Here is a 20,622-nt window from a genome sequence, read left to right on the forward strand (position 1 = left end):
CATGTTCTTGTGCAGCCCTGCAGCTCCCCCAGCTCAGCAAACCTCTGCCTGATGGCCTCCATGAACAGTTCACGTTCCCCACAGAGACGTGCCTGCATGGATTCGGCCCCTGCCCTGGTCCTGCTGAGCACTGCCTACAGCCCTGGCAGAGGGGCTGTGCTGGGGCCAGTGGTTCACTCCTCAGCAGGGATCATGACCTCACTTGAGGAGAGCCAACATCCACCCCCATGCACTTCCCGAGCCGGGGGACACTCCCGACCCATCCCAACTACATCCTCTTTCCACCTCTGCTCCAGACACCCTACACAGTGATGGAACAACGGAGTCTCCCACAGCCGAAACTCCTGCAGGAGGATGAAGAAAACCCTGACCTCCATCCCCGCTCCCAGCCCCGCTCCCCTTCGCTCTCTGGGTGCTGCCTCACCCAGTTACACCCTTTTGACAGCCAGAGAAGACATTTCCCACACCAGAAACCCAACCATGCTTGGCCCAAATTGATTCTGTGCTTGGTAGAAATACACAACCCAGAGCTAGAAACAGCAAAATCAAAAGATTAATTGGATTTGCACATGGAGTTTCTGTTACAAGCTGCTGCAGTGGGTTTTTTCCCCACCTCCCCTCCTCTCCCCATCACGTCTGGTGGCACAGCAGGCTGAGCTGGGAACACGGGCAGCGGTGCGGCCCTGGGGAGGATGCTGGGGGGGTGGGTGCCCCCATCTCGGCAGTAACGCAGACTGGCAGGTACCTGCTTGCTCATCGGGATCCTAAGCAAGTTCTTAAAATGCCTCGCAGGGATTACAGTAAAGAGCTTTATTGTCGGGAGGGAGTGAGATGGGGGCTCAGCTGCCGAGATTTTTGAGGAAGAGCTGCCTGGAAAGGGGGAGGTGGGGAAAAAAAAAAAGGAAAAGAGAGTAAAAAAAGAGACAGCTAATGATGTGCTAAAATGCAACAGCACCTTCATGAAATATTCACTGCCTTAAACACGTCTAATATTAAAGATTAAATGTCCTGGGATTTGTCCTAGCGACTACGAAGCACTGATTTATGATCTGTCAAAAGCTGCTAACCTCATGATTCATAACGGGAGCGCAGGAACATCGCTCCTCCGAAGGGACAGAGCTGGGAGAGAGACGGCGGCGCTACCCCTGCTCCGGCTCTGCCGTGCCCGGGGGCTGGGGCTGTCTCGCTGCAAGAAAACACGGGTCCTAATGGCTCCATCAGTGATTTTAAAAAAAGAAAAGTTATTTTTTTCCTTGGGTGCTTAGTACGCAAGTTTCCCCGGCCGTGCTGTGGATCATTAATTCCTGGTGCTTATTACATAACAAATATATGCTCTGCAAATGAGAGACATCTGAAAGTGCTTGCGAAGCAGAGCTGGGAGTCTTGGGGCACCGGCTCATGCTCAGCTCCTGCCACGGAAATTAGAGCAAGTAGGGAAAAACCACCCGCGGAGGTTGGCATCAAGCGGCCCGAACACCTCCCTCCTCATCGCTGGCTGCGGTGCCGGGGCGGTGATCCCCTTTCCCACGGCGCAGGAGGGTTTATTTTCTCCGCCGGTTTGTTTACTGCTCCGTCAGTTTGGTGTCGGAAGGAGAAACTCCATCAACCTGCAGAAATATTGATTTTATCGACTCCAATCCTGGAGTTTCAACAGCTACAGCCGGCGCTCGAGGCTTTACTGGGAGGTTTATGGGGAGGTTTATTTCAGTAAGCGAGAGGGCAAACGGTGGCACCAGCTGGAGAGGGGATCTGGGGTGGCAGAGAGGTGGGACACCGGGGAAAGCCACCCAGGGCACGGAGACTGCAGGTACCTGCCCCTCGCCAAGACCGCTCCGGACCAGCTTTCCCCAGGGAGAGCTGCACGCTTTTGGCAGGGTTTTAGAAACTGGACAGGAGCTCTCCCAGTGTGGGATGGGCTGAGCGATACAGTCTGCTGGAGGAGCTGTTGGGGGACTCCATCCCCACGGACCAGGTGGTTTAGGACCTATTTCTGTATCTAGAACCACGAACAGGCAGTTAGTGGGGTTTCCAAAAAACCTCAGCAGAACCTGCTGGGCTCCTACAGGTTTTCATGAGCTTTTGCTCTCTCCCCACCACCATCCACCCTCCTTCTTCGGCTCTCTGAGCTACTCGGTTATTTTCAGCCTGTCCCCAGCCTCCGCGGGTGCAACGCTGCGCCAGCCCCAGCCAGGGGAGCAGGGCTAATCACAGACCACGAGACACCCCGTAAAGTCCCCGGAGTGGCAGGAACAGGGTTTCTCATACCTCTAACTCCTCCCCAGGGTAAGTGCATTTTCTAAAGAGCAGATTTCAACATGCCGTAAAAAAACCCCAAACCATCAAACGCCAAAACAACGCCCTTGTTCAGAGCTACTAAACTGTGTGCTTCCAAGACAAGTGATGTTACTTGAGCTTAAAGCCAGCCTCGACCAAAATAACCAAGTTTGACAAACAGAATCACAGGCAACTAGCGATGGGACAAGAGGACACAGCCTCAAGCTTCACCAGGGGAGGGTCAGGTTGGACATTAGGAAGCATTTCTTCTCAGAAAGGGTCATTAGACATTGGAACAGGCTGCCCAGGGAGGTGGTGGAGTCACCATCTCTGTATATGTTTAAGAAAAGACTGGACATGGCACTTAGTGCCATGGTCTAGTTGACAGGGTGGTGTCAGGGCAATGGTTGGACTCGATGAGCCCAGAGGGCTCTTCCAACCTGATCGATTCTGTGTGATTCTGTGTATGATTTAAGATCATCAAGTCCAACAGTTACCCCAGCACTGCGTGTAGCAATGCCACACCATAGCTCTAGCAAAAGGCTCAGAAAACAAGTATATTATTCAAGTGACACATGCAGCTACGTGGAAGGGCGAGGGGAGAGCTGAGGCCATGAGAATGCAGCAGCACCCACAGCACTGCTCTCCATCCTCCCCTGCCCCACTCTCCCCCGTTACACAAAACCTCATCAAAGACCGCGCTGCCACGACTAATTACAGGTGACACGGAGTCTCCGTGCCAGTCGCTGCTCGGAGAGAGTGAACCAGCAGGACACATCCCGAAACACCGCGGGCACGTCTCACCTGCAGCCCCGTTCCTTCTGCTGTGCCTTCATGCCCACGGAGGCTGGTGGAAGAGACTACGGGCAGCGCAGCCCGATGTGCCCCACGGAGCCACGCACAGCAAGGCAAGGGGCTGCTGCGGGCAGGAGCGGGGAGCCCAGCCCGCGGCACCCGGAGAAGCAGCCACACAGCTCCAGCCCGCTTTGGCCCCACGACATCGCAGGCACCACAGGGAGAAGGAGCTGGAGCCTGACCTGGAGGAACGGGGCGAGCTGAGGACACACCGACCTGGTTTCCACACGCAGACATGAGCTTCCTCTGGCCGTTTCTGAGCTGCTTGCCTTGCCCAGACTTCGCGCCGGCTTTAGTGCCGGAGCTGCTGCAGAAGTGCTGGGCTGGAGCAGTCCGCAGCCATCGTTAGCATCGTTGGCATCCAGGGCTTTTGGCTCAGGGTTGGCCCACGCTGAGGCTCGCTCATGCCTGAAGGAAACGAATCTAACGCGAGCCACATCCGAGCTCACCACCTCCAGCGGCACAGGCATGGTGCAGAGCCAAGTGCATGGAGGAGAGCAGCCCTCCAGTCCCTGCCGCACATCGACCAGCACAGCTGGAGCCTTCAGCTCTCTTTTTTTTAATATCTAAGCTGGAAGTTGCAGAACCATTCCTCCGTTTTGCCCACCACACTGTGCTGCCGCTCCTCCTGAAGGGGGAAATGGGGTCTCATGCTGCACCGCATCCCCCGGCCGTCCCCACGCTCTGCCCGGGGAGCAGCAGAGCAGGGCTGCGGGACGCGCCGCCGGCGTGCCGGGGTAATCCTGTTAGCCTCGCTGGGGAGGGAGCCGATCCGCCGTGATAATGCTGCAAGATCCCTCTAATCCACCCACCCAGCGCGCAGCACAAAGCAGAGGCTCCCGGAGTCCCTGTGCTCCCGGGGAAGCTGCTCTTTGCTGTCATTGGCGTTTTAATTTAAGGAGCTGGAGGGGCTTTGGCAGTGGTGGAGCAAACCTGTGGCCTGTCAACCCTCTCCTGGCACTGCTGGTGTCCACGATTCCCTTCTCCATGGCAGCATCTCACCCCTGGCATTTGCCCTCATCCTGGAGGGATGCCCTGCTGTGCCATGGCCATGCCCCTGCTGCGAAGGCACGGTCCTGGGGACACGTCCCAGCGCCAGCCAGGGTGGCAGCTTGTTCCCGGAGGCTGCAGGGCTACAAACACACACCTTTCGACCTGCGAGCACTGCAGGAACACGCTCACGCCTGCTTCAGGGCTGCCTCTCCCACCCCAAGTGACGAACAACCCGGCCCCGGCTTTTCAGGTCAGCACCCAAGGGCGCACCCTCCTCCCTGGGAACACACACCACGGGACACGGCTGCCCCAGCAAAACACTCTCGGTGCCAGCAAGCTGCAGCACCACTTCCCAGCCACCCCCAGCTCTGCAGCCCGGCTGGGTCACCCTCCCCAGAGTCCCCATCCCGGCACAGGAGGAGGAAGGGTCTGCAGAGGGAGGTGGGTGCGGGCGGCAAGCTGAGGCCAACGTTTCTGGGCGAACAGAGGCGGCCGTTGAGTGCAGTGCCTGCCCGCCCCACCGGCCCTGACTGCACCAGTGTTCGCTGCGGCACAAAGCCCCTCTCTTGTGGGCGAGCACAGAGCCATCTCCAGGGTTACCAGCCTGCTCCGAGGAGGGAGGACCAGAGGGTCCCCCGCTCCGTCCCTGCTGCAGGGACGCAAAGTCTTCGCCCCATCAGCAGCTCGAGCCGCATGGCCCGACTCCCCTCGCCAGGAGCAAAGGCAGATGCAAATGGCATCTCCCACCCGGGCACCACTGTCCTGGCCACCAGCTTGGTGCTCAGCAAGGGCAATATCCCCTTGTCACCACTGCCCACAGAGGGAGCCGCTGTCCAGGAGCCCCCACCGGGGCAGAGAGGACCTGGGTGCTCTCACATTGGGCTCATGTGCCACCTCCTGCCACCATGCAGGACACCTAGTGCTGCCCCCGGCTCTGCTGTCCCCCAGCATGTCCCTTCCAAGGTGGTGGCAACACCCAGGACCACCAACAGCAGCCCTGAGCACCAGCTGCATGGCACAAGCCACCAACAGATCGACAGAAGTCGCCCCGTCCCTCCAACGGCCACGGCCACTGACCTCCCGTAACAGAATGACACAGAATCAGAGAATCAATCAGGTTGGAAGAGACCTCTGGGATCATCGAGTCCAACTATTGCCCTGACACCACCATGTCAACTAGACCATGGCACTAAGTGCCATGTCCAGGCTTTTCTTAAACACCTCCAGAGATGGTGACTCCACCACCTCCCTGGGCAGCCCCTTCCCATGGCTAATGACCCTTGCTGAGAAGAAATCCTTCCTAATGTCCAACCTGAACCTCCCCTGGCCAAGCTTGAGGCTGTGTCCTCTTGTCCTATCGCTAGTTGCCTGGGAGAAGAGGCCGACTCCCACTCCGCTACAACCTCCCTTCAGGTAGTTGTAGACTACAATAAGGTCACCTCTGAGCCTCCTCTACTCTGCTTTGGGTCTCTGCTTCATCCTGACAAGAAACGCAACTTCAGCAAAAGCAGTTTAGCTCTCAAGGAACGAGACAGGGAAGGTGGCTCCTGCCTGGCCGACCTGGCACAGAGTACGGAGGGAAAACCTACAGTTAATTTGAGTTATCCCTCCTCTTCACCCAGATCCATCACAGCACTTAAGCGCAAGCTTAACTTCCAAGGATTGCATCTGGGTTTACACTCTGCATGGATTTTGCTCTCATTATCATCTGCTCAGCCGCCAAGGAAGCTCTCCCTGGGCACACGTGCACGGCTGATGCAAGGAAGCAGCGAGAGGTCCCGAGGGTGGACCAAGGGTGCTCCCCAGTGCCATGGCTGTCATCTTCTGGGGTGGCCACTGCCCCAAGGGTGAGAAGCCACCTCCTGCAGTGCTGTGGGACGAGTCAAGTCAGGGAGCTGGGCCCAGGAGCAGCTCTGTACAGCAAAACTCATTCCTCTCCCCCCCCCTCTGTGGTCTTTAGACAAGCACAGAAATACCATTACAAGAACATTAGGAGCTGCAGGATTAAACACTCTAATGGCAGAAAATGAGAGTGTAAAGACAGCCCAGATAACCTTCACTCAGCCCCCTCGTAGGCATGCATTTTGATTGCTGTTTATGTGCAACACTTCAGCCCCGAGCTAAATTAGCTTGGGACTTAACTGCCTCCTGCCCCGCTTGGTGCACGAGGCAAGCTGTGCCGCCACACGGAAAGAAACCGTGTATTACATGGGTTTTGACCAAGTTATTAAACTACGTACCTTAGAGAGACAGAACCTCATCTTATAAAAGTCTAAGTCAATAAAGACACTAAGATCCTCCAACAGCGAAAATAGCAGAAGTGCCCAAGAACAAACAAATATTACCTGACGTGCACAAAAGCTGCATGATATCAAATTGAACTATCGGAGAGAATGGCTGTTCTCATCAACACAAATACGCCCTCACTGAGGCTGGTCATCTCCTGATTTACATGCTCAGCTCTGCAACCTCCAAATCCCCTTAACAGGTTGCCTTTAAAAAATGGCTCTGTTTAAAAATGACTTTCATCTGTCTCCTGCCCACAAGACCCCTGTCCTACCTGGACAGACACACCATCTGCAGCTCTGGTGTCAAACCAGCCCATTTGGAACATGATGGAAACCTTTTTTTTTTTCCCCCTTCCTCCTGCCAATTTCCAGAAAAGACCCTTCGCTACCACATCTCATTTGGTCCTTACAAGCCCGTGCCTATTGCTTTGGGGAGTGCCATCAATTGTGGATGCAAAGGAAAGAGTTTCGACGGAGAAGTGTCTGATTTATAGCTGGGGAGAAAAAAAATTCACCGCATTTGCACCTGCTAATCAAGGTAGCTATCCATCTCATTTATGCCACTGCTCGAGCAAGCCTGACAGCACAAAATCAGAGGCTGTTTCTTCCAGCATTTGGCCCTAAGGGACTGATTCTGCAGCAGGTCTCTTAAGCGATGCCCACAGAATGTGCAAGTGAATCAGTTTTGTGCATACAAAGCAGGTAATTGTGCTCACAAACCAGGACTTGCATCCGCCGCCAAAAACCGACGCTCTCATAGATGTTACGGTGCTGGTAAGGGAGGGCAGCGAAGAAGCAAGCGCTCCTGGGTGCTACGCAGAGGTATCTCAGCGCGTGGCACGAGAGGCGGCGCTGGCAACGTACCCCACATCTGTCCGAAATACGGAGAGCGAGGAGAGTTGACTGCAAGCCCCAGAAGATGACAAAACTTCCCTGTTCTTGTTTCAAGCAAACAGGATGGAGCATCTGGCTGAACCTCTTCAGCCCAGGACCGCATCCTGACCCCGGCGAGGTCTCTGTCCCATCCGCCGTGGCAGCTGGGGCATGGCCACCATGTCACGTCTGCAGGGGAAAGACCCTCAGCAGCATCCATTTATTTATGTATTGGCAGTCACGTCAGACCAACCAGCTTGGCTGTTTCCAAGGCAGGGGGGAAGGAGGAAGATGATATTTTGCTCGTGTGCAGATGTCAGAGCTCCCTCTGAAAAGCCCTGATGAGCTGGTGCTTTGCAATGTGGGTTTGAGATTCGTCAGTGGGGGCAGCAATCATTTAATTAAAGAGTGAGTCACACGGCAGAGACACAAGGGAAGGCAAATTAAGGTCAGGCAAGCAAAAATGTTATTTTGGCATTTCCTAGCATTTCAGAGCCCCCGTTTTCAGTGCGGATTATTACTCACACTGAAGTAGTACTTGGTGGCTGCAGTCATGAGTCAGCACACTGTACGGACGGATCTTATATAAAACTCCAGTCTTCAGTGCTGGGAAGGGGTAAGAGCTCCAGACTCACCAGACACAGCATACGTGACCCGGGGGCCCCTGTCCAAACGTGTGCCAGGAGCCCGTGGCACTACGGCCAAGGACGAGTCCTGCCCAGAAGTCTGCCTGCACCTTGGGGCAAGGGAGCTTTGGGACAAGGCTGTATCCACACTGCCACGGAGAGTGGCTTCCAAGGGGAAGGCTGAAGTCAGGTTAGCTATCTAAATGTGCTGGAGGACCTCAAAGCTGGCTCTGCTGCTCTTCATAGGGGAAGCCTTCAAGGCTTTCATCCTCCAGACAGGACAAACCTCAGTCCATCCTCTTCGTGGACACTTCATCCAACCCGAAAGGACAGAGGGCAGTGGAAACCCCCAGCACCCATCGCTTGGGATGCTCACAGAGATGATAAAATCCCTGACCTGAAAAGGTTGAAATCTAGGCAGGATTTATGTCCCACAGTAAAACCACAGACCTGCCTCTCTCATGGTGATAAAAATAAATCACCCTTAAAAATAGAATGACATTAATAAAAATAGATCTAAAAATACATGCAGTGCATCATGGAGTTACGGTCTGCTCCCAGCCTGGCACGGAAACTTCTCACCCACTAAGGGCTGGTCAACGGTGATGAACATAAACGGTGCTTGGGGCTATGACCTGGGGTAGGGTGTCAAATAGGTACTTCCAAAGGTCTAATTTTCAGTGGGTGGTTGCTCAGCTCTTGTGAGGTTTGGACCTCTTAAGGGGTTCCTAGATTCAGGCTGTGAAAATCAGCACCTCACTGGTCAGTTCTGCTCCACCCCTATGGATCCAACCGGCAGAGGCAGGAGAAAGCTTTTGTGCAGACTCCCATGCTGGAGAGAGGGACAAGAAGTCGATCGACAGATTTCAGGTGAGGAACCTGAAGGTTCAGATCTGCCCTCACCTCCCATCACGGGTACAGCAGAGGACGGGAACCAGGGATGGGAGCTGCAGAGCAGCTGGCGAGGTGAGGATCCAGCGTGGTGCCAGAGCAGGGCACCTCCCGGGCTAACGAGCATTGCTTCCTTCCCTGCAAACGAGATCTGACACATCCTGCTCAAGCGTGGGGTATCCAGCGAGAGCGACAAGCTGCTCCGGCGAGCTGGGACGCAGGGGAGCGGCAGCGGGGCCAGCTCCGGAGAACAGCCGCTCCTCACAGCGGAGACCATGCGAGGATTAAACCAGCCCTGCTCGGTGCCAAGGACAGTGTGGGGCTGGCGAGTGGAGCCACGGGGCTCTTCCAGTGGGGAAGTCACGGTCTGGCTCCATACAGGCTCCCCACGGTTTCTGCTTGAGACAGTTTTTTCTCTCCTCCTGCCCTGAACCATCCTCCCTCTCCCGCAGAGCTGGCTGCATTTCGCTGATGCCTGAAACGATCCTTCTGCTCTGTGACATCTGGATGAGAAGAGCTTCCTCCTGCACCATCTCCATCTGCCGGGGTGGCTGCTGTCACCTCCCAGCTCTCCTTGGGACTGTAGGTGATGCCTGGGGCTCACCTAGGCAGGCAATTCATCCAGCGTAATTATCCTGCCGCAGCGATGCCTGCCAGTGCCTCCACGCCGACGAGCCTTGAGGAACAGGAGTACTAAGAACAGAACATTGGCTTGACCAGGAAAATGGATTTATGAGACCAAGTTCAGTATTTGCACCTCAGCTGAGCAGGGAGGGATGAGAACAGGGTCACCCCCGCCAGCCCACGGTGCGTTCGTGACTCTGGAGGATTTCTTCCTCTCAAGATGCCGTGTATTAACGACATGGTCTGGGGCAGTCAGAGGCTTAGAAAAAGCCTTCTCCTCCGTGAGCCATTCCTCTCCAAACCCCCGGCAACACCCACAACCAACATCCCTGCTCGCAGCCATAAATCTCATACACAGACAAATAGTGAAGGAACTCTCATTGCTGAGAGCGGGGGGAAGCGGCTCAGGCGGGGAGCCGGGGCTAACGGGCACAGAGCTTCTCTGCAAGGAGACAGCGGGGTTCACGTGCTCCTCGGATGCAGAGCGTGCCAGGAGCAACAGGGCCACTTGTCTCCACACCACCAAGAAGGCATCCCACCAGAGGAGAGGCACTGGGGAGCAGGAGCAATGCTCACGGCTGCAGAGGGCATGGCACACCCCGCGTTGTGAAAAACCAGCACAGTCCCCGAGCCACCTTCCTCTGCAAGGTCCCGTCACTCGCACCAGCTGAGGAGATGTCACCTCCTGAGGGCCAGCCATTGGCTGGGCTCACATCCTCATTGCCCACCCGCACAGACCCACTGCCTTCACTCACTAGTTGCACGTTTGCTGTTTTTTCTGTTCCCGGCTCACTGCAGACTCCAGGATCCCCATTTGTCACCCAGGGGTGTGCAGGCCAGAAGGAAAGGTGACATTTCTCCTTTGCCCGGCCCCACACCTCAGAGTCCCAGCAGGGCTGGCTGCTGCGTCAGAGGCAGCCTTTGCGTGCAAGCAGAAGATGCTCAGCAAAAAGGTCATTTACAGATGAGGAAAGATGGCAGACTCCACAGCTCCATGAGGAAGGAGAAACCCAACCCAGGTGACCATCAGGCAGAGCACTAATGGGAAACATGGTGCTCTGCAGTTGAATGGTCAAAAGAGAAAAGGGATGGAGATGGGGCAAGCTCACCAGTGGGTTTTCCAGACTGGACAGCAAAATAGCACATCTTAGAGACAGATAAACTCCACGTGCCTGCGGCTGCTACACCAAAGAACTGATATGTCCATCATTTCGCATCCCCATCCTTGTGCACACCTTCTTTATACTTTGCTGATGGGGGTCACCACTGTGTGACCCTGCTGGCACCTCTCGGTCCTCCGTGCCTAATACCAGGCTAACGCAGAGGTGAGCTGAGCGGGCATCAAAGTACCCAGGGACAAACCTTCTCCCTCGCATCCCCCAGCTTTGCAAGGTCTTCACTCTTCCCAGCCTCCCTTACCTGTCTCTTGGTCACACAGTTGTTCACAGGCATCAGTGGTCCTCTGTCCACAGAGGTCTCTCACCCAGGGGGATGTGGCATTGATCTGATAGTACAGGGACAGCTTGGCGGGGTTAAGCCAGTCGGAGATGTCCAAATAGCTCCCCTCGCTCACAACGAAGCTGCTGCCTGGAGGGTGGGAAAAAAGCACGTTAGGTGAGTGTAAAAACAAAAAAAAAACCAACATGCATTTTGGCCCAATACCAGAACACTCTGCTCTTCAAGAGCTGCTGTGATGCTCAGATCAGCAAAATAATACCGAGTTCACCTACACTCAGACCCAAAGAACTTCACTGGACCATTCCTCTCCACAGGAACGTGCCCCAACAAATGGTCCACCAGCCAGGACACTCCCCTGCCCAGATACTCCCCTACCCTACTCAGCATCACGAGATACTGGCTTTGATTCACAGATCCCTGCAGAAATATGGACCAATGTGATTACTCCGATCTGTCAGATGAGAGCATCGCTCCCCCAGCTCATGCAGGGGGTGTCCGTGAGACACCTGGACAGCGGGCTCAGGGCGCGGACGGGCAGCATGGGCTGTTCCCACTTCATTTCTTTAGTTGAAGGTGAGTGAATTGGCCCAACACACAACTTCTCGTATGAGCGATCATGTATCAGAGACACCCCCTCACCCTTTCCCCCCGGAGGGTTCGAAGTGAATTCCTGCCAAAAGTCTTTTCTTACAAAATCTTACGTTTCTTTATTTTGTGAAATGTATTTTTCCCCACTGGCATCTGGGAATATGCATCATCTAATTAGCCAAATAGATTTTCAGTTCAGCCCAATCATTTCCTTATCTAACATCTGAGGCCCAGCATCGCTCGGGGGATTTTGCAGGCGCAGAGGTCCTCATTAACTCTGATCTTCAATTACATTGATTATAAGATTGCCTCCATAATAGTGCTGCACAGATCAGAAGGGAGCCAAAAAACCTCTGCCATTAAGTGGTGTTTTGCAAAAGTTACCAGGGTAAAAGCCTCTAAAAGCAGGGGAGAAGAAACCTTCAAAGAGGAGTGGGCAAGGGGAACTGCCAGGGAGCCCAGGAACCGACAGTCACCCTTCCACGGAGCGCTGGGACTTGCAACCACTATATGAAGGTCCTTCTTAGCAATCACCCAAGGATGGCAAGTCTATAGATCCAGGGTGTATTTTCATAAAACTTTAGGGCTTGTATCACTTTGTAAAGGACTGGGACATCATTTTTCTAAGCACTGCATAAGATCTTAGCTCAGTGAAAGCTAAGTGATTAAAAAAGCAGGACAAAAAAAAACATAGTAGCAACGACCCCACAAGAACCTGCTTGAATACAAACTCCTGATTTCCTTTTGAAGAGAATCACTGACGCTTTAGCAAGAAGGAGCCCTGCTAAACCTCATCCCATGCCACATTATCCGTGCAGAGGATAAAAAAAGCAAAGCTCGAAGTCAAGCATCCCAGTGAGCGACCCCATTTTCAGGCACCATACAAATCTGGGCCCTAATTTCACATGGATTCAAATCTTTTCCACTTACATTCACAGACACATCTCGACACTCAAAGCCAATGGAGGCTGCCAAGCTGCTGACTGCTCAGGCAAAGGAAAATTAGACATCGAGGATCCAGCTGCTCTGGAGACACAGCAAGGCAGGAGCCGGCATCGCCAAGGCTGCAGGACACATCTCAATCAGACACACGGCAGCAGGAAATTGCCAAGTAAACTCCACAGCACCAGCGGAAAGCGTCGAAATGCTGAGCACAAAGAAGTACCTTAGAGCCACGTAATTTTCGTCTAGTTATCATTTTTTCTATGAATATTTAAAGATAGCTTTAAATACCAATGATAACGATCACTGGTTTATTTTAGCAAACAGAAATGCATCATGAGCCCATTGGGAGCGTTCACTATTCACGTGGACGTGCCTACGTCAGTCTTGCTTTCTTCCTTGTTTTTGTGGTTCCCTAATAAAGAGGGAGGCTTGGGAGGCACATAAGCACATTTTGAGGCTCAGCTACAGACAGCTCCCTCTGCACCCAAAGACTGAAGAGCGAAACCACCAGCTCTTGATTAAATCCCTACTTAACGAACCCCACTTCTAGTGAAAATACAGCCAGCCTGAAAGTAACAGAAGCAAATCAGACATAAAAAAGTCACATAATTAGTATTCATAAAGACGAAGATGCCTCGAGCTGGCAGAGCAGCCTGGCCCAGGAGGTGCTACATGGAGGGGACCCCATGGTCGGGGTGGGCGATGGAAGGGTGACCTTTGGGTGGGTGACCCCCACCAGCCCCATGTGCTGAGCTGCTCCAGGAGGAGAAGGCACATTCATGGTCTTGCTGCCAAATTTTCATTTCCTTCAGAAAACCCAGCCTGCTTGCTACTGGGAGTACAAAAAACCCAACAAATATCTATTTATGGAAGTACCTCCTAAATCAACACCAAAACGTGATACCCAACCAGGAACCAATAACTCCTCTTCCAGCAGAAGTTTGGTGTCCATCTAAAACCACACATTTGGGCAGCTTGGAATAATTTGTAAATTGATAATTTGTAAATTGATCAAGCTTTGCCATCTTCTGTACCCAGAAAGTCCTTCCCAAATCTAATGCAACTGTAACTTAAATAAAAAAGAAAAGTCCTGGTATTTTCAACACGAATTACTAAGTTTGATTTCAGTAAGTCTGATTGAGAAATCATCCTCAATATCAAAAGTTTAAAAAAAAAAGAAGTGAAAACGTTTGAATCCCAAATCCCTGAATTCAAGTTCAGTGTAAAATGAAGGCTTTTCTACTTCAGTTAAAAACCCAAAAACCTGGGGAAATTAAAGGTTTTAATTAATCGTAAACACTTTCCTTCCTTCGTAGGAGGGAGGAGGGGACAACTTCCAGCAAGGAAACTTCTCACATCCTTGAAGCTGAGTGTGTTGCAGCTCAGCTGGGTAAGATTTTGAGAGGTGTTCACAGACACTCTCATCACCTTCACTCCCATTGAGAACACAAACAAACAAACATCCCACCCCTGATCCCTTTATAGCTTGCCTGGGAAAAAAATAACAGGAAAAGGCATTTTACAAATATTTTGAAAGCTAAAATTCTGAAGATTTCAAAGCCTTTTCACACATTTTTTTCTCTTTGTTTTCAAAGAATCCACAGATAGAAAACAGTTTTCAAAAGTCACCGGCGTGCACTTATCAAAACCATCTTGAAAAGCTCAGAAAGGGCAGGTTGAGTATCAAACCCTTTTAGAAACTACTGAGAACAAACATTTTCTAAGCAAGAGCTGTTCCAAGCACCCGTAGCTTGCCAGAAACATCAGGCAGGTTTGTTTTCACCAACGTGCAGTCTCTCGATGGAGGGAAATCGAGGAGGAGGGAAGGGGGGTGACAGGGAGCCCCAGGGTCTCGCACCACTGGAGCAGCAGGGGGTAGACCCCGCTCCAAGCCACCCTCTGAAAACCTGCCTCGAGGACCTCAGACCCCACCGAATAGCCCTACACCCGCACCCAGCCTACAGTTTGATGCACACCCACACTTGTTGCCTGTGGGGCCCAGGGATCAGATTCCAGCAGAGACACTCTCCAAAGCCACCCAGAGAGACTGCCCACCCTGCTGTCCTCTGCTGCCAACCCTGCCTCCTCCCAGGTGTCCTCCTGGACACAAGTTTTGAGCTTTCCACTCAAAAGCTCGGTGAAATCCCCCTTCAATGGAGACATTTAGGCCCCAGGGTAAAGCAACCATCAACCAAACAAGGGAATACAACGAAACGGCAGCTCTCCACCCACCACCACGTCCCAGGAACCCCCATTGTAGGACACGTCCCTTGACCGCTGTTGGCTTTACGAGCCAGTCTAGGCCGCAGAGCAGCACTGCAGGGCCATGGAGAACATCCATACACCGCTACACAATGGCCTCCCAGCTCCACGAGGTCCACCAGCACTTCGGGGGATTGATTTGTTTGGGTTTTTGTATGTGCGTGTTTTCCCTCCCCCTCCCTTCTCCCACCGCTGATCAAAGCCAGATCAGTTAAGGCAGCATCAAAAGTTCATGTCTCTCATGCTGGGGTCTCCTTCAAAGTTCAGTGGAACTGCTTAAGCCTTGACAAAAGAGGCTTGAAGTTTTGACATTTCAAAAATCATTTTCCAGAACACAACAGGATAAAACAGCTCAGAAGAGATAAATAACAAGAGAAAAGAACAAAGTGCCCAAAAAGCAGCCAAAAGGGTTTGGCTTTTCCTTTCTCTCTCTTTCTCTTTTTTTCCCCCAAGGGAAAAGATCAAAAAATAAATTTTTTTTGAAGAATTTCTATTTCTTCCTCCCTCTGTTCTTTTTTGTCTCCTTTGGTCCATTTGCTGTTTCTTGGCCAACGAAACTCCTTTTCATCTAAAATTAGTATTTTGTGTTGGAAAGCTATGGGAGGTCATACTACAGGTTGCTATTAATGTATCCATCCCTATACTACCATACAATTATAATCCTGTTACAGATATTTTTTTGGACACTAGAAGAAGGATTATCCCTCTTGCTCCATTCTATAGCTACAAAGAATCACCTTATTTGATTTCTTTAGAGATCTTTCTTTTTTTTTCCTTCTTAAACTTGAAAGAACTTTCCCAAAGAGACAACTCCTCCCCTATCAGCTCTTTCCATTGATCAGCTCTCGCTCTCCTGTCCTGGTCCCAGGGAATGAAAACTTCTGCTGCTTAAATTTCTTTCAGAAAATGCAGAAGAACCGGGCAGACGTTGGATGCCCAAGACACACATATACTGACCTAAGCAAGGAAAATGGGCTTGGTGCAGGATTGCACCCACAGACTAACGTGGTGCTCAGCTGTATCACCTCTCTCCTGCTCAGCACAAAACTAGGTGATTTTGGAATAATTTAAACCCTTCGAAGTCAAACTCTTAATTCTATACTCTCATTTGAATCCAGGGATAGTATTACACCGGGTTACAATCCAAGCTATCCACTTCATCTTGTTTTTCAAATGGTTTGTCTCTTGAACAAGATGAAACACTTAAACAGAAAGTTATGACAGCAAGTTTTTAAACCAACAAAAGCCTATAGACACGCCTTTCATCTACTCTTCCATCAGACGAAGCGCACACAGTTTATATCGCACACGGTGCCTGACTCACGGATGTATTTTCAGCACACAAACTACTCGCACACCGTGCGCTGCTCACGCCAGCGCTCCCCATCCCTCTGACGATCCAACCCAGAGACCCCCAGCCCTGAGAAACGCTGTCAGTCCTGCCAGAGCCTTTTCACTCTGCCAAAGCAGAAGCAAATTAGTGATACAAATCTGTATGTAATTACAGCTCAGACTAGAAGCATCTTTCCTGTGGGAGGAGCAGGGTTACATTTTAATTGTTAAATTGCACTTTCTTGATAATTCTGACAGACTCTTTCTCTGGGTTTTCTTGGCAGTCAGTCTTGATTTCACCAGGGCTGAACTTCTGACAAGCAACGCACGTATTTAACTTTATACAGCAGGTGGTGACTCGGCCAACTTTTCCCAAACCCAAGCGAGATGGCATCTTCCCACCCCTGCCTTGCGGTCAAGTTCACACTGCAATGAGATCTCTCATGGCGTTATTAGACAATATAATCGTGTGTCTGGGCCAGCAATGGCTGAGACAGAAATTAGACTCCTAAAAAAAAGCTTCTCCTTAATGCTCCATATCTCCCAACTTCCACGCTCCAGCCTGGGGCTCTTTCTCAGCGATGTTCTCTAGATATTGGACAAGGGTTCAGGGAAATCCAGCCTAAATCAAATCACATCACAAGTATGTGACGGATGAGTTATGATAAGCTTTAGATAACACAAAGTGTGTGTGAATGGAGATTTTTCAGCCAGCACTAAGACCAAACGTCCCCCCACAATGGCAGAAAAAACAACCAAGAGGCAGCACGTGCCAAGTTAATGCGTCATGGGACTGAGGCAAGCTACCACCCACTCACCGAGAGATTGCATATCGGCAATGCTACTTGTTGGGAACACAATAAAGTCAAGTAGATTCAGCCTAGACAGAAAGAAATTGTTCACAATGAGGGTGGTGCCCGGAGAGGTGGTAGATGCCCCATCCCTGGAAACATTCAAGGTAAGGTTGGATGGGGCCCTGAGCAACCTGATCTAGTTGAAGATGTCCCTGCCCACTTCAGGGGGGTTGGACTAGATGGCCTTTAAAGATCCCTTCCAACCCAAACCATTCTATGATTGTATGAAGTAGCATGCTCCTAGCCATGCAGCCTCCACAAATCCTTGCTGCATTGCTACATCATTGCTGCTGCAGGTATCCCATGAACTATTGCTTGAAAGCAAGCGTGGTCTAAGCCAGCTTCCCAGGACCAACCTGCCACCACACTGCAAGCAGGCAAGGTCTCATCCTGCAGATGCAGAAGTCAATGTTTGCATCTCTCCATCTATGGAAGGGAGCAGGTTAGTTGGCCATAGACAATGTACCCTACTGCAGTCTTCCCCACCATCCTTCCCAAATTAAAAGGCAGAGGTGCTGGTAGAAGCTCAGCAGGTGCTGGGAGATGCCACCTCTCCAATGGTGGGCACGTCCTACCTCTCTCAGGATGCAACAAGTCCCAGCTCCAAACCAGCCCCTGCTGACACCATCCAAACATCAACACCAACCCCCCCAGCTTTGCTCTGATGAATTCTGCAAAGGACAAAGGAAGAGGCATTTGCCTTCCCCTCCAAACCAAGCTGCCCCAGCAGCTGGGAACATTTGGAGCAGGCACACGGCCAGGGGAGCCAGGGCAGCACGGGGAGAAGCCGTGCACAGGATCACAAGCCTGTCAAAGGCACGATAAAAACACGATGTACTTCAGCCTCCGGAATCTTATTAGTTCTTCATGCAAAGAGCGTTCGCGCTGTAAAACCGTCTGGGAATCCCTTTGATCCACACTGATACAGTTTATAAATTGATGTTAATATTTAGAGTTCATGTCTGGTAACGCTGCAGCCATTTGCTCACATTTTCTTGCCAGCCAAACAGGCGCGGGAACAGGAGCGAGCTGTAATGCAGACACGGAGGTGACCTGGTGATTAAGAGCTGACAGAATTAAATGCAAGCTGAAAAGCTGCCCCCAAACACGGCCACCTTACCAGAAACACACGGAGTCCGGGGCAGCCAGACCTGGCACCGAGTCTGCAATGGGAAATCATTGCTTCTGCCAAAGCCCTGACCCAGGTCTCCGTACAGCCAAACAGGCACCTCTGCAGCAGAACGACTCCGGGGGGAGAAAACAGCACAAGAAAAATCTGATTTCAAGCCAGCAGATTCCCTCTGCTGATTTCAGATGGGGCTGGCGGGGCTGGGACCAGCTGGGGAGCACAGGGGATCCCAATGGCAGCATCTCTCTGAAAGCTCAGATCACTTTCTCCATGCTTTTGTTATAAACCTGGGGTGCTTGATGTGTAAATCAAAGCGCATCTCCAGTTTTTCCTCGCTGTACAAAGGAACAGGGAGGCAGCCGGTCCCCCACCTCCCCCTGCTCATTTCTCTGCGGCCGCATGCGCGGCACGTGCCGAGCACACACGCAAGCGAGCGCCTGAGGACACAAACTAATGCCTGGTCACCTCTGAGGGCTGCAGAAGATTGAGCAGGAGATGTCAAAAGCAAACAATTTAAAGCAACACATTTAATTAAAACCAATATGAGAAGTTGTTGCGAGTCCAACAATTGCAATCTGCAGAGCTCTGGCAATCTTGGGGGAAAATTCACACAAGCTGCTAATAGCAGCATCCAATTCCACCGGCGTCTGGGAGGAAACAGGCGTGGGGGGAAGGTAGGAAATAATCTTCAGATGAAACAATTACTGATCAGCTGCGTGACAATCACAGAACGTCATCGTTCAGACGGGACGGCGCAGATGCACGAAGCTTAAAAGAATAAGATGCCACAAAGGAGCTTCCCTCAACGCTGCCACGTTGTCAGACCCTCAGACCCAAAGTGTGGTCTCGAGCGGCAATCCCACCTCCCGCTGCTCTCCTGGCTCTGCACGGGGTGGGACTGGCTTTGCTTGCCTCCCCCGCATCGCTTGCAGGGCAACATTCATCCCAGAGGAGCTCACCCGCGGTGGCAGGAGGGCTGAGGCACAAGCGTGGGCGGCTCGGAGCAGAGCCCATGGCCAGGGCAGCGCCTGCGCGCCGTGCCTCGGCTCCCAACCCCATAAACCAGCCAGCCCGCGGCCCAGCGAGGCCTCACACAGAGGCGTTGCCACATCTCCTCCAGCACGCGTCTCGGAGGAGGAGGGAAGGAGGCTGCGAATGCCCTGAGATGGCTTTGAAGTGACAGCAACCTGCTTTACACCCTTTACTTTATTTCCACTTATAAAACGAAGCCCTACAAGCCCCTCGCTAAATGTAGCTCTTGCTTCCTCCTGTACATGCTGGAGGACCTCACCTACCTCTCCCCTAAAGTATCCAGATACAAACATCCACCCACGCCGTATATAATCTCTTTGCAGGCTGTAAAAACGGGAAGCTTTAATTGGTACTATATTTCAAACTGCTGTGCAGCAAGGACATACTCCAGGCCGAGGCCTCCGGGGTGCCCTTCTCCAGCCCTGCCTTCCCTGCAAGCCACTCCCGTTGCTGTATCTCTACTTTTTGAATGATTACTTACAAGAAGGAAGAAAAAAAAAACCCAACTATTGAATGTAAAGAGCTGAGTGGCTCACATACTCATAAAGGGTTTTATTGCTCAAATGGAGGGGCTCTCTTTCCTTTCTTCCCCCGCTTTAACATTGCTAAAGGGTCCTCTAAATAATGCTGTGCATTTCCATATCCTCATAAAAGTCTTTCTATAAATCCAAGCCATCTCTGAAATCAGAACAACGCCTTCTGCTCAGCGCGGGCAGAGGCCGCCCTGAGACCTGGTGCCCTGGAGCAACAGAGGGGAGGAGAGAATGCTCCAACCATCGCATCCCAAGGCAAGATTTAGAGGCAGGGACCCATTTCCCAGAGGCAGGAGGGCCCTGCCAGCCCCGGCAGCTTCTGCCAGGCTTGCCTGGATGTGGCTGCCCCATGAAATGAAGGCAGAGCAGCTGTACAAACCAGGCAATGATTGCTCAGAGGGGAGAGGAGCAGGGGGGGAGCTCCATCAAATGAACAAAAGGGAAAAAACAAACGGAGAGAAATAAGGGCAATAGAGACAGGCTGGTTACTAACATTGCTGCTTGGAATATGTTCTCCCGGCCTTTGCTGCCAGTTGGCTTCTGGTCGAGTCCTTCCCCTCCCCTTCCCCATGCTGCGACTCCAGCGGGCTTGGGAGCTTCCCTCTCTAACGCCGTTGCTCGCGCAGAGGGGAAGAGCTGCTTTCCTCCAGGGCTGAAGACATTTGGTGGGGCTTTTTCCCCTCCCTTCCTTTTCCCAACTTGGCTTTGGCTCCCAGCGTGCTGGAGCTGGCTGGTGTCTATTTAAAGTTTCTTTCAAAGATGAGTTTTCATCTGCTAGGAGAGGGATTTCTTTCAGCCTCTGTCTTTGTTTGGCTTCTCCTGCAGAGGAGTTGGTAGCTGCTCCGCTTTAAGATTTGCCTTGGCTACTGGCATCTATCGAAACACTGCATTTCAAAGAGGAATGAGAGGGCACCCTTCTCTCGTGTAGGAACATCTCCCGTGGGTGCACCATCCCTGCCTTATCATCACGCAAAGCACAAAAGAGCACAGCTTAAGGAACCTCACGTGCACGGCAGCATTTACAGGACGTGGTGCACACCACCAGGTGCCACGCGAGAGGCTGGT

General features: G+C 52.1%; 1 protein-coding gene across 1 annotated transcript in view; it reads right to left on the reverse strand.

The window, feature by feature from the left end:
• The window catches only part of ASTN2 (astrotactin 2), a 342,339-nt gene that overhangs the window by 190,424 nt on the left and 131,293 nt on the right, over nucleotides 1-20,622 (reverse strand). The window contains exon 7 of the mRNA XM_068413664.1: nucleotides 10,844-11,011. Coding sequence (XP_068269765.1) covers nucleotides 10,844-11,011 — 168 coding nt within the window. The remainder of the gene's footprint in view (nucleotides 1-10,843; nucleotides 11,012-20,622) is intronic.

This window comes from Nyctibius grandis, chromosome 16, assembly GCF_013368605.1.
Source record: "Nyctibius grandis isolate bNycGra1 chromosome 16, bNycGra1.pri, whole genome shotgun sequence".
NCBI classification, from domain to species: Eukaryota; Metazoa; Chordata; class Aves; order Nyctibiiformes; family Nyctibiidae; genus Nyctibius; species Nyctibius grandis.